This window comes from Rhinatrema bivittatum, chromosome 8 (assembly GCF_901001135.1).
Source record: "Rhinatrema bivittatum chromosome 8, aRhiBiv1.1, whole genome shotgun sequence".
NCBI classification, from domain to species: Eukaryota; Metazoa; Chordata; class Amphibia; order Gymnophiona; family Rhinatrematidae; genus Rhinatrema; species Rhinatrema bivittatum.
In genome coordinates this window covers 19,144,894-19,159,021 of record NC_042622.1, presented here as the reverse complement: position 1 = coordinate 19,159,021, position 14,128 = coordinate 19,144,894, and the positions used below count along the sequence as shown (strand labels likewise).

The window sequence follows — 14,128 nt, the reverse complement described above, 5'->3', positions numbered from 1 at the left end:
CAAGGCAACCGGCATTAGCAGGGGTTCAAAAGAGGACTGGACAAGCTGCTGAAGGAAAAGTCCGTGACCAGTGATTAGTCAGGCAGATTTGGGAAAGCCAGCGCTTATCCCTGGGAGAAACTAGAAATAGATCAGCTGTTGGGAGATCTGATGGGTACTTGTGACCCGGACTGGCCACGCTCGGAGACAGGACGCTGGGCTCGCTGGACCTTGGTCTGACCCACAGGACCCTTCTCGTGCTCCTTTAAACTGGAGGTTCGTTGATGTACGTACGCCAGTTTGCTATAGCCTAGCAGCGAATCTGTCATTTTTCCACTCAGAATGCAGCAGTTTTTTCCCAGCAGGAGAATCCGCAGCTTCTGTATCTCAGCGCTGCCTGTGCCTTTTCCGCAGACAAGCGTTTTCTGTCTGAGAGTTTGTTAACTCAAGACTACGGCTCCTGACTGAGAAACTGCAACCCAAAATGCGTGCCCACCCAGGCAGCAAGCAGCCACCTTATGGGAAGAGCACCGTGACTGGTTTAAACTTGAAAGGCCTTTCCAACGAACGGGCTTGCTCGGCTTGTTCGGCAGCATATTTGGTAAGGAGAGGCGTGTGTAAGGTGCTTTGTACATGGGTTTTAGGAGTGAAGACAGCTCCTGGCAAGTTTTCCCTGCTGTGCTGCCCACCTTTGCTGTGCTTTTACACATCACACACTTTCCCTATCAGCTTCTCACTTATTCTAAATGTTATCAAGCACCTGCAATTCTCTTCTTGTCTTCCACCTCTCCCCCCTACCCCATTCTCGAGATGGTGTAGAATTTAATGCCCCAGAGGTGGCAGTGACCTCACACTGGATAACACATTGAAACCGTCGGCTCAGTGTGCTGCGGCAGTCAAAAAAGCAAACAGAATGTTAGGAATTATTAGGAAGGGAATGGTTAATAAAACGGAAAATGTCATAATGCCTCTGTATCGCTCCATGGTGAGACCGCACCTTGAATACTGTGTACAATTCTGGTCCCCGCATCTCAAAAAAGATACAGTTGCGATGGAGAAGGTACAGAGAAGGGCAACCAAAATGATAAAGGGGATGGAACAGCTCCCCTATGAGGAAAGGTTAAAGAGTTAAAGAGGTTAGGGCTGTTCAGCTTTGAGAAGAGACGGCTGAGGGGGGATATGATTGAGGTCTTTAAAATCATGAGATGTCTTGAACGAGTAGATGTGACTCGGTTATTTACACTTTCAGATAATAGAAGGACTGGGGGCATTCCATGAAGTTAGCAAGTAGCACACTTAAGACTAATCGGAGAAAATTCTTTTTCACTCAACGCACAATAAAGCTCTGGAATTTGTTGCCAGAGGATGTGGTTAGTGCAGTTAGTGTAGCTGGGTTCAAAGTTCTTGGAGAAGTCCATTAACTGCTGTTAATCAAGTTTACTTAGGGAATAGCCACTGCTATTAATTGCATCAATAGCATGGGATATACTTAGTTTTTGGGTACTTGCCAGGTTCTTATGGCCTGGATTGGCCACTGTTGGAAACAGGAGGCCGGGCTTGATGGACCCTTGGTCTGACCCAGTATGGCATGTTCTTATGTTCTACAGTGCTCTGAGATTGTTTCATGAATTAAAATGTGTATCAGAGGAAGGGGGAAGAGATTAGGAATGTGCCCTCCCAAATTCTTCAGAAACATGAAAAGGGTCCACTAGTCCAAGTGCCGGGTCTGAACCTGTGAGCCGAGGACAGTCCCTTCTTGGCCTTTTGCCTGAGACTGCAAACCTGTAGGATATGGTGGGGAGAGGGGGGTTAATCCCTGCCACTGAGCCATGATGTTATAACTATTGCCAGTTTAACAAAATCACCACCCGAAGGTGTCCTAATAATGTCCAAATCTAATCACACCGTTCCTCTATTTTCCAGAAATGCACCAAAAATTGTATACAACCACTTTCTTCCTAACAGTGCTAAGAATTACAAAATATGTATGTGAAAAGGATGAAACCTTTTTCATAATCAAGTTTAATATTAATACCTCTTTTCTGGGGAGATTCAGCCCCCATTTGGGACTCCAAAATTCACTTTTATGTAATAACTCTCTAGGATTCTCGTACCTCAGCCCTGTCACATGCCCATAGGGCTAACCTGGAAAGGAAGATAAGGACTGCAACTCTGATCCAGCTACAGTGCCAGCCTGTTCTGTGGCTTTCCTGCACCTCTTCACAAAATAAGCCTTGCAGCCTTTTTCAGAGCCAAATTCTGAGGTCAGGGAGGTCCTCGGTGTCAACATAGTGACCTGCGACGGGGGAATCTGTTCTTTGCAGAAGTCAAGGTGGAGGGCATTAAATGCAATAAGTAAGAATAAGAGCCAGTGCTAGGGTCAGTGGTTTGTTCCTCAGCAGCGGGTTATATCCTGCCGTCTTGATGTGTGAAATGTGTTATTTGGGCAGAGGGATTGGGAAGTGGGCCTCTTTGCATTCAGTGCTTCGCCCGAGGGTAATTACTGTACAATTACCAGTTCTCTCGGGACCTCACGTGCATGCAGCAGAGCCCCCCCCCCCCGAGGTGAAGGTTACTGCAGAACTGCCAAAGGGACCAGCAGCGTGGAAAAGAAAAAAAAAAAACAAACCCCCCCGAGCCAGCGGGCCCCGGGCTGCGTTTGAAGAGGGCGCCTCTCGTCTCCCGAGCCTGACGTCGGGGCCTGTGAACGCCTCACTTCCCGTGGTTCAGCGAGAGCTGCTTGCCCCACCCCGTTTCTCTCTCTCTCCCTCCCTGTGCAGCTCTCAATACAAATCCAGGAGAAATGCAAGCGAGAAAGGCAAAAATCAACTGAAAAGAAAAGAAAAAAATCCCAAAGCAGAAAAACGAAAAGCCGCAGGAGGGGGGGTGCGCGGCCGGCAGCGAGAGCCTCGCCCCCCCACCCCGGGATCGGACAGCGGGAAAGGATCCCCCCGTGCCCCGAAACGAAAGGAAGCTGCCTGCAAATGTAATGTGAAAAAAAAAAAGGGGCCTTGGATTGGAAAAAGCACCACCATTAGGAGGAGGAGGAAGAAGAAAATCCGCCGGAGAAATCGCCCGGGCCCTGCGCCCCCGACCCACCGCCGGCCTCGTCGCCTTTGCGGAGGGGCTCGCGGACGAAGAAGAAGTTGGGATTATTTTCGTTTTAAAAGACGTGCGGGGTTGGAATCTGCTCCCTGGATTTGAGATTTTCTGATTTTTTTTTTTTGTTTTGTTTGTTTCTTGCTTCCCTTCCCCTCCTTGCAATCGAACCGGACTCGTTTCGTTTCCCCCCCTCTCCCCGATCTTCTTTTTTTTTTTGAGAGGGGGTGGGGAAAGAATCCAGCAGAAGAGGGTGGGGGGAAGGCATCCATAGTCCTAAATTACAGCAGCAGCAGCAGCAGAAGAAATTATCCGCAGATTTTTTTTGGGGAGGTTTCTGGGAGAGAGAAAATAATTATCCTTTGGGGGGGGGGGTGGGGGGAGGGCCGTTTAAAAAAAACAAAACAAAACCCAAAAGCGCTTCCCTCCCCTCCCCTTGAGAAAAAGCGAAGCGAGGAGGGCACAGCGTGCGGGCGTCGGCACCGCCACCCCTGGCCTTTTTCATGTCTTGATTTCGTCTTCATGCTCCGCGTGAATCCGGGCTCCTGAGTGGGGGGGGGGCTCGCTTGGGGGGTGTCGGCGGCTGTCGCGGGAGCCCCCGGCGGAGGGAAGGGCGCACACCATGGGCTGTCTGGGCAACAGCAAGACGGAGGATCAGCGCAACGAGGAGAAGGCGCAGCGCGAAGCCAACAAGAAGATCGAGAAGCAGCTGCAGAAGGACAAGCAGGTCTACCGGGCCACGCACCGGCTGCTGCTGCTCGGTGAGTCACGGGGGGGGAGGGGGACAGGGCCGCGCACCGGCTGCCGCTGGGGGAGGGGGGGATAGGGCCGCGCACCGGCTGCCGCTGGGGGAGGGGAGATCGGCTGCTGCTCGGTGAGTCACGGGGGGGACCGGGCCGCGCACCGGCTGCCGCTAAGGGGAGGGGGGGACCGGGCCGCGCACCGGCTGCTGCTGCTCGGTGAGTCACGGGGAGGGGGACCGGGCCGCGCACCGGCTGCTGCTGCTCGGTGAGTCACGGGGAGGGGGACAGGGCCGCGCACCGGCTGCCGCTGGGGGAGGGGAGATCGGCTGCTGCTGCTCGGTGAGTCACGGGGAGGGGGACCGGGCCGCGCACCGGCTGCCGCTGGGGGGAGGGGGGACCGGGCCGCGCACCGGCTGCCGCTGGGGGGAGGGGGGACCAGGCCGCGCACTGGCTGCTGCTGCCGCCGTCGGGGGAGGGGGAACCGGGCCGCGTACCGATTGCTGCCGGGGGAGGGAGGATCAGGCCGCGCACCGGCTGCTGCTGGGGGAGGGGGGGGGGATCGTCTGCTGCTGCTGCTGCTCGGTGAGTTCCGGGGGGAACCGGACCGCGCAGCGGCTGCTGCTCCTGCTCAGTAGGTGGGGACGCGTCCAAGTCCCCGGAATTACAGGAGGTTCCAGGCCCGGGGGTAGAGGAGAGGCGATTAGCTTAATTTTGCCGCTTTTGAAGGGAATGTTCCCCCCCCCCCCCCATATCTGTCAGATCCCCCCACCGGTCCTGATGCTGAAGTATTAGACCAGAGGACCCCCCCCTCCCCCCGCTGCTTTAGGGGGATGGGGGGGAGGGGATGTAATTTCCAGGACTGAGGACTACCTCGGGTTTCCCCTTTCCTCGCCCTCCTCCCTGGGGGCTGTGTGTCAGGGGCGACCGACAGGCCCCCAAAATGCACCTCCTCCAGGGGGGGGCGCTGACAGATTGCTCAGGGTTATTTTGGTTGTTGGGGGGGGGGGGGGGGGCTCTGCAGCGCTGTTTCATATTTTCTAAGGCAGAATAGGAAGCGCCGGTGGGGGGGGGGCGTCTGTCGGTCTCCCCTCTCCCCCCCCCTTTTATTGAAGGGTCTCTGCTGGCGCGAAGCTGAAACCTGGCCCCCCCCCCCTCTTACTCGGTATCGGGGGGAGGGCAGCACCGGGCTGTGTTTGGGTGGAGGGCTGGGGTTGCCAGATGTGCCTGGATGCTTGAGAGGGGCCGAGGCTGACGGAAAGGAGCCAGGAATAGAAGCGCTCAAACACTTTTTTTTTTTTTTTCTTTTTAACGCCAAGCTCAAAATGGAGGTTTCTCCTGTCACAGGAGCCGGGCCCTGCCCTGCTCACTCGGGCTCTCCTGTTGCAAATGGCCAACTATTTACAAAATATGCACTTTTATTTTGATAATATTTGGCTAAGCTGTTGCTTCCTAATAAAACAAACGAGCAAACTGGTTTGGGCCTTGTCAAAATACTGGTGCCTGGTTTTGTTTTGTTTTTTTTTGAGGGGGGGTGGGAGAGGGGGGTTTCCAGTCAGCACCTGCGGTTTCTCCTCCAACATGGCTGATCCGTGGGGTAGGAGGTCACGAATCCTCCCTAAAATGTTTCTCCCCGGTCAGCCTTAGCACCTGCCTGGGTGCACCAGATGCAGCCACAAACCCCAAAGGGTGCAGGCCCCTGGGTGCAGGCACGGGGTGGTGGGAAGAAGTCAAGTTTATCTTTTCCTATTAAAGATGGTTATTATTATTTTTGGAGGCTTACGTGGTAAAGAATTCTCTTGTTAGCATGGAGATACTACCCCCTTCCCACGGACTGAAGCTGACATTTTGCTTCTAGAGAAAAACAATTCTCCAGTAAAAGAAAAAAAATATATATATATCTATCTCTGCTTGATGATGTTGAAATACAAGGAGGTTAAGGTATAATAAGAATGACAGAGGACTTCCCTTTAATGTCAGTGTGTAAATGTTTATATATGTAGTTAGCTATTTAGGGCTCCTCCACACAGTAATTACTTCGTTGCAGGGACCCAGTCTCCATATCGTGTCCTTCACTGAGCACCATCTGCTCGCAGAATTTTCACTGGCTGAACAGAACATTTCAGAAATCAGTGGATTTATGCTCCTTCAGTTCTCATTCCCTTTCCCCATTTTATTTTATTTTATTTTTAGGTGCTGGTGAATCTGGTAAAAGCACAATTGTGAAACAGATGAGGATTTTGCATGTCAATGGATTTAATGCTGAGTAAGTGAATTTCTTTCTTTATTTTTTTTTTCTGTAGACTGTAACATGAAAGATTTGTACATGTAAGTAGCACTCTGGGATTTGAGATAGACGGCAAAGGTATCATTTTTTTTTTTGTGTTTGGTGTAATTTTAAATTGCTAAGGAGAGTGCGCCGAGTTGCGTTCAAGCGGTATTCCAGGTGAAATCTGCAGATGCAGCATGCTTGACGTCTTCCCTTCTTGTGCATTGCTATGTAACGTTTCTTCATGCAATCTAAGGCAGAGGCTCGTTATGCAAACAGCGCAGCATTTTACCTTTTTTTTTCTCATGCAATATGCTGTTTTGGACCAGGCTTAATAACATGCCTTCTTTTCTTCTGCATTAAGGAGGAATTTTGTTATTTCAGCTTGCTGCATTGACTTGAATGTTTAGTACATTTGCTGTAGTTACTGTCTGACATATCTAGTGCTTCATATGACTTTAGCATTCACTTCTGGTGCTTTGTAGCTTGTAAATTCAGTCAACTTTCCTAATATAAACAGCTTGTTATAACCTTCTTTTTTTAACTCGCTATAGTTACATTGTAGCTTAGTGGCCCAAAATGATGTAATCATTTTAATTAACTTTTTAAAAAAAATGTTTTCACTGTAGAATTGAGCACCTCTTCATTCTTTGTTTAACAAAAGTAGTTTGCTTCTTAAATATTTGCATTCCTGTAAACAGGACATTTTGAAAACTGCTGACCTTAGTATATTGAGGCAGAATAACTGGGAACCCACTGTGCACATGTTACAGGGTTTATCCCTTTTATTTTTCCAGCTAATTTTAACTGGAAACTGTCTTCTGTGGAAAAACTCATACAGTATTGTATAATTGCAAAACTTTTTTATTTCCCCATATAAGTCGCAGAGAAGACAAAAATGAGTGGGGGGGGGGGGGGAGAAGGGAAGAGAGAACTCATATTTTATGAATTTTTAGAACAGCAAGATTGCTGGATATTTTCAAAATGTCACTGGCATCTCTCTGGTGGAATTCAGAGTTTATACGAGGAAGTAAATCTGCCTCTCCCCTTGGAACGGTGCTAAATATGTTGTTGGTTTTTTTATAGTGGGGGGGGGGGGGCGGCGGCGAGTGTCCTGAAGGGAATATCTCCAACAGTTTATCCACTAACACGTGGCTCCGAATTGAGGCCATTGTGATCACCCCGGCTGCTCTAATTATAAATATACACTTCTGTCTGTCTCAGTCGGCATGAGATAGCATTGGATGTTGTGTGTGTGAGTGGCACAAAAGTGCATGGTTTGGGGAGTGGCTTTTGTTCTGTGCAAACCAGACTGGAAGTTCTGCTGCAGGTCTGCAGTTTGCCCCCCTGAGTGCCACGGAGGAGATAGTTAGGTTTTCACAGCAGCACTGACAGGTGGGTGGGGGGTTACTTCCTGATCAGCTGAGAACTTGATGTAAATCTACCTCCTCACTCAGGCTGAACAGGAGCTCCCCAGCCTTGTTATAGTACCTGAAATGTCTACACCATTTTTAAAGGTACAGGTTTTTTTTGTTTTTTTTTTTATTTTAAAATAAAAAAAAGCAAAACAATCTCCCTCTTAGTTTACTTCCATGTAATGCATCTATATCTGGTGGAAACTAATGGCGATGTGCAACTCCAGTTGCAGTATTTAGTTTAGATTTATAATCTGAATTTTTGTGCCTTGGCTCTCATTTTTAATAATACAGTTCCCTTTTTTTGGGGGAGCAGGGGTGAGCAGTGGTTATAGGCATGAAATTAATGTTGGCTTACTAATAGGAGTAGGTGGTGCACCTGCCCAGGGTTTTTAGATGGGGGGGGGGGGGGGTCCAAGATCTCCATGACCTTCAGCAGGTGTGTTCATTTCCTTTTAGTAACACGTAGGTGAATAATGTTTTTCCCTAGCCCCTCAGAAGCACTTGCTGAAATAAATTACACGGCCATTCACCCCACTTCCTGCAACGTTTGAAAAGCTGTGATGAGTAAGCATGCTGCGATTCTGTTTGGATAAACAGATAGATGTTATATGTTAATTTGAGACTTTTCATGTTTGGGTACAGCATTGATTTATTTCTACTCTTCTGGTGGCTTACTACTTTTTATTGTTTTGTTTTTTTTTGTTTTGTCTTTTAAGTAAAAGATTTTGCTATTTAATAATGTGTTTGGTTTTAGTTTGGGAGTAATGATTTTATTTTTTAATAATTGTTACTATTCTGCGGAAATGTGTTCATGAATCTTAGGAGTGGATTTGGGAAAAGATTTTTCGTTCTATGATTATGATGAAACCTACTTGAAAAAGGGATCCCAGCATTTATTTGAACATAATTTTTAGTTTTTGGAGCAGCTTTCACCCTCTGGGATCTCCCTCCATGCTTTTCAGTTTTAGTGCATCTGAGAAGTAAACGCAGGTTGAGCACTTTTCTGGTTTCAGGACTTTGCAGAGGTGAAGCAATGTTACTGATCAGTTGCAGGGAGGCAGCGTACCTTTTCAGGATTTACATAATAATGCTTGGTTGTAATCGGGACTGGAAAAATCCCAGGAGCCAGGGCACCCGTTGCCAAAAATTCAGAAAAGCAAACAAAAGTAAAGGAAAAGAGGAGGAAAAAAGTGAACTATAAAAATGAGAAAAATAAGTGAAAAGCCAGCAAAAAAAGCAACACAAAAAAAAAAAAAGAGCAAAATAGCGAGGATAAAGTAAAGAGAACATTTTTCCATGGCAGGAAGATTTCCAAATATATTTCTTCCCTGTTAATTCTTTGCATATTTCTCTCGTGGTGTTTGCAGAGTTAAATGGTACTAGTTGTGGAAACCAAACCTTTTGCCCAAGCAGCCTTCTCTCCTTAGCACCGAGCCAGGGCAATTTTGAATGACTAGAAATAGCCTTGGTTTGTAGATGTGTGTGCGCACACGCGAACAGTCGGTTGCACTATTGGTTATTTGTTGGGAAGTTCAGTTGCGTAAAATGCATGACCCGACTCACCTTGACCAGCAGGGCATATGCTCTTGGTTCATTTTCCCAGCCAGGGCTGTATAACCGGAATACGTTAAAACTTTGATGGTAGTGCTGCCAGAGCCGAAAACTGCACGTGCATCTCCCAGCTGAAGTCCATAGAAATGAGAGTTTAAACATACGAGAGGGATGCGCACGGAAAGGCAAAGCGATGGATCGCGCAGGCTGTGCCCAGCACGCGTGCATGCGTTCAGTCTGCTGGCCACAAGGTTCTGCTACAGGACAGACTGGAACTTCTCGGCACTGGGAGCTTCGAGCTGGCCTTTGCTGGTTAAAAAAAAAACCAACCTTAAAACATCCTTGTGGATGTTCATTCAGCATTTAGGAGTAATAAGTAGGAAAGATACTTGTTGCATGTAAAAAAACAAAACCAAAATACATATTTTGCAGACCCAAAGTTTTTATTCTTTTATTCCATCCAGCGCTCGGCTACAGTTCAGGTGAAGAGGAGTTTACAGCTGAACAATCATTTAGCCTGACTTGATCTTGAATCCTTCAGTTAATTTATACTGGAAGATGTAGTATCTTGCTAAATGAAATCTGTTTCATTCAGTAAAACTTAAAAAAAAAAAACAAACAAAAAATAAAACACTTTTCAGTATTCAGGTGATTGCTAAAGGTTTTCTTTTGTCAGCTGTGTATTTAAGCTGTCAGGTGATGATAGCCTCCTGGGGGGGGGGCCTGTTCTTTCGGGGTATGGGGGTGGGGGCCTGTTCTTTCGGGTGCTGTAACTTGGTAAATTCCTACAGGAAACACAGGTTCCCCCTGAGGGCTGTTGCATGTCCTGTCGGCAGGGTCTCCTATTCCTTCGCACCTCCTCCTTTCCTTCGGCTGCTCCCTATTTATGGAAATCTTTGAGGAGAGAGAGAGCGGCTTTTCCTACTTTCCTGAATCTGATTCCCCATAGCTTTCATGTCCTGACTGATCTGCTGCCTGTTTTCACATTGGAGAACTTCTGTATAGAAATCATTTGTGTTGTGGTTTTTTTTTTTTTTTGGAAAGCCGTGTAATGAATGCTGTGTCTTTGAATCTGGTAGTCCAAATGTTTTAGTAGGTGCCTTCTAGTTTTAGATAAGTTTACATTGTCCCTGCTGACTCCTTTGCATATTTTTGTATTCTTTCAATGGCTTTGTGTGTGTGGGGGGGGGGGGGGGGTGTTTTTTTTTTTCATTTAATGTTATAATCCTTGAGCAGACAATGGAACGGCAGAATAAAACCATAAATAAGGCAAACTAAACCCGAGAAATGGATAATTTTGCAGCGCTTCCTTCCCCCTCTAAGCCGTAGCACAGATCAGGGATGTGATGAGTGCGGCTGAACTCTGGTAGGTACAAAGTCAGCAGGTTTTGAGGATAATCTAGAAGTTTTTTAGCTTTTCGTTCGTTTAACGGTCACACGCGTGAAGTCCGAGATTTAAAAACAAAAAACTCTGTCACGGAGCTGCGGCAAGGACAGTGGGGTCGTGCCCCCGAACCATCGGATGTGGTTTCCTGCAGAGTTGGCAGGATCAGGGGGCCAAGCTTAAAACCTTTTTAATTTTATTTAGACGTATACTATTTGTTTATTTTTTCAGTTAACCCTTGTGAGTTCTGATACCTGTGAGAGGTTATGCAGCAGTGGGGTTTGTGTCTCCTCTGAGCGCCAGATACTAGGCAGGGGATATTTGTCTTGTAAGAATTGAAACTCTTATGCCCTGGAGCATATATATATATATATATTTATTTATTTATTTTTTTAGCATTTTATAGGGTTCCATTTTTGACTTTTATATTTGACAAATTTTTTTTTTTTTTAAAGCAAAAGAGCATTTTAACTTTGTCTCAAAAAGTTTCCTAAGCTGAAACGTTCCTTGAAAGCTCCTAGTGCTAAAATACAGTGCCACCCTCCCCCTGGAAAGGAGGAACAATTTTTTTACAATCCTCTTTCTGTGTAATGGGAGGCCCAGGGTGCCAGGAATTCTCTGTTCCTGAGCACTGCGTGTCCTGCATGGGCTTGAGAGCAGCCGGGGATCCCTGCGCTCAGGAAACAAAAGCCCCAGAGGAAGAGGGAAACCCCCCCCCCCCTTTTTTTCATTCTTAAGGGGGTTACTTTCTTGGTAGCCCACTTTTTGGTGGTTTTTTTTAAAGCTGTGAAGGCGCCTGCCTTGCATTCCATTTCTAAAACCCATTAAAGTTGGATGCGTTTCCCGTGGGGGAACCCCCTCCCCCCCCACCCAAAAACCCCCTCCTAAAGAGCTGGTTTAAATGAGACCCGAGGAAGTAGGCTCGGGTTACAGCTGCAGAAGGAAGTCCCGCAGGCTGCAGAACACGCTCTGGTGGCAGATCCGTGCACTTGACAGGTTTTGCTGAAACTGCCAAACACATTTCTCCCTCCCTGAAGATGACATGGCTTTGTGTTTCACATGCTTTTTGAGTCATCGCAGGATGTAGGAGGTGCAGCGCCCTCGGTATGATAGCTTAACCTCCATTTTACTCGTTGCAAGGGTGGCTGTGACCTGCCGAATTCCTGGAGGACGGCGTCGCTACAGATATTACTGTCCCTCGGGGGGGGGGGGGGGGGGGTGACTGTGACGATCCCGTTGAGGAATCTTCTGGGGTTTTTTTTTTCTTGCTGCGGCTTGGGGTAAAATTCCCCCGAAGATGGGGTTGGTGGTTTGCAAGTCGCGCTTTGACCTGCCCGTGACGAGGCAGGAGCTAAAATCTAAACAAATATATAATGCACCAAGCAGATCCAGATGAGAGCATGACGTGAGGCTCCCCCTTTCCTGGTAGCCGAGTAATGCACACAAGGTGATTTCCTTTTAGGTGACACACACTCTTTTTTTTTTTTTTTAAATTATTGAGTGTTTAAATCTGGGCCGGCCCAGTGGCAGAGCGGACGGTCCGTATCTCAACTTCTAGTTCGGATCTTCTGCTCCCTGGGTCAGCTGGGGATGGGGGGGGTGGCGGCAATGTTCACAGACCCTCCCGGGGAAGGGGGGGGAGGAGGGATCGGGAGTCCCAGTCATCACGGAACGGCAGCACCCGGGACCCGTTGCCGCAGGCTTCTAGAAAAGAGCCCTGGAGCATGGCCGCCGGTGGCCGTCGCTGCGAGGACCCCGGGCTAAGTGACTTGGGGGAGGGGAAGAGGAGATACAAAATGGGGTGGGGAACCCCCCCCGTGCCAGATCACGGCTCTGGTTCCCACTGAAATAAAAACCCAGGAGGAGCAGAAGAAAACTGCTGGGGCAAAAAAAAAAAAAAGATATTTACTCTTCATTCTGTACGGCAGCCTCGCTGGCTGCCATGGCACCGAATGCGGAATTGCAAACAAGGTGATTGTTTTTGTTTTTTGTTTTGTTTTTTTTTTTTGTCTTGCATCTGGTAAATGCAGAGAATCTGGGGAATCTTGGCTTTTAACAGGGTTTGGGTTTCCTGAGCTGGACGCCTTGAAAAGTTGGGGCTACCGCTCGAAGCTTCATGACTCCTTACCCCGCCGGCTAGACCTTACACAGGCCTGGTCCCCCCCCCAGGGCCACAGACGGGTCCGTTTGTGCAAATTTAACTTGGATCTTCGGACCAGACGTGCCTGCTGGGTGTCCTTTTAAAGCCAGGATGGGGCAGCTCCTGATCTGGGCCTTACAGGAAGCATTGGGTGGGACGCAGCGGGCGGGAGCCGAGAGCGCCCTGGCACCCAGAGCAAGTTAGCCTCCTTTTCCTGGCGCGTTTCTTCCTCCTGGGTTCCCTCTGCTTCTTTCCCCTTCGAGCGCTCCTGACGGCTCAGACCCTCTGCCTCTCCCCGCACCATGACTGGTTTTTTTGGGCTCGTCTCCGGGTGCCCTTCGCGGAGGCACGGGTTGGAGCACGGCTCGTCCTGTTAACTTGGATCGTGCAGATTTTCCGCCTCGTCTGTTGGGGCTGTACACAGCAGCGTGGCGGGACACGAGCGCCGATTTTTCTGCCTCGGCTGCCTATGATCCAACAAAAAAAAAAGTCTTAGCCCCGGGGGGGGTGCTTGATGGGCTACCTCTGGAGGGCGCAGCGCACGGCCTTGCAGTGTTTAGATATTACACAGTTTTAACTTGGCCAAAAGAAAAAAAAAAAATTACTGATCTGAGGTCGTGAGTCTTTTTTTTTTTCACTTGTGTAAGTCAAGAAAAAGAGAGTAAAGCACTGACAATTTAAAATGGGATACATTATTAAATCCATGGTTTTTGTTTTATATATACTTTGAGAAGACTTTTAAAAACATAAATTGGTGACAAAAGTGGTGATCAAAGCAAGGCAATAGAGCCAGCGGCCTCCAAATGATTTGCCTATGCTAGCTTTGTGTGAGGGGGGGGTCCCAGCTCCTTTCAGGGCTCGTTGTGCTTTCACTGTGTTGGATTGCATTGTACCTTTTTGTGTTAGAACAAATCCTGAAAAGTCTCTGCTGAATGTTTGTTGGAAAAAAAACAAACCAAACAAACCTCAAACCGAGTTACGAGTTGTTCTATCTAATGCAGGGCTTCCCAAACCTGTCCTGGCGACCCCACAGACAGTCGGGTTTTCAGGATATTCGTTGTGGATATCCTGAAAACCTGTGGGGTCCTCGGGACAGGTTTGGGAAGCCCATCCTGCTTGATCTTTATTTCCAAGTTAGAATTAGTAGGCAAGACTTTCTAATAGATGCACTTGCGTACGTGCTTGCTTATATTACATATTCATGATGACATTCAGGAAGATGCAGCACGTATATCTACAACAGAATAAAACTCGCATTTGATCATCTCTTACTTATATTGAAAGTTATTGCTAAGCATGTATAAGGGTTTTACCTGGGAAATGCAAGTTTTATAAAGTGTTTAAAAAAACAAATATTCCTGTCATGATTCCTTCTTTTGCTTTATTTATTTATTTATTTTTTAACAAAATTCCCAAGCAGATCCGCAAGGCTTTCTAGCGTAGCAGGACAGTGGGTTGCGTGGTTGTCTCGTGTTCCACTCTCCGGTTCCCTGCCCTACTCGAGGTGTCGGGACCCCTGGTAGCTTCTGCTCTCTGTCTGGGCCGGCC

The 14,128-nt window shown here is 47.9% G+C and overlaps 1 protein-coding gene across 3 annotated transcripts in view; it reads left to right on the top strand.

Moving 5' to 3' along the window:
- GNAS (GNAS complex locus) overlaps positions 1-14,128 on the top strand; it is a 290,919-nt gene that overhangs the window by 84,104 nt on the left and 192,687 nt on the right. The window contains exons 1-2 of one of the 3 annotated variants that reach the window (XM_029611105.1): positions 2,671-3,839; positions 6,012-6,084. In XM_029611105.1, coding sequence (XP_029466965.1) covers positions 3,701-3,839; positions 6,012-6,084 — 212 coding nt within the window. In that variant the 5' untranslated portion in view covers positions 2,671-3,700. Of the gene's footprint in view, positions 1-2,670; positions 3,840-4,062; positions 4,087-6,011; positions 6,085-14,128 lie in introns of those variants that run through there. The other 2 variants (XM_029611106.1, XM_029611104.1) reach the window with 2 other exon arrangements.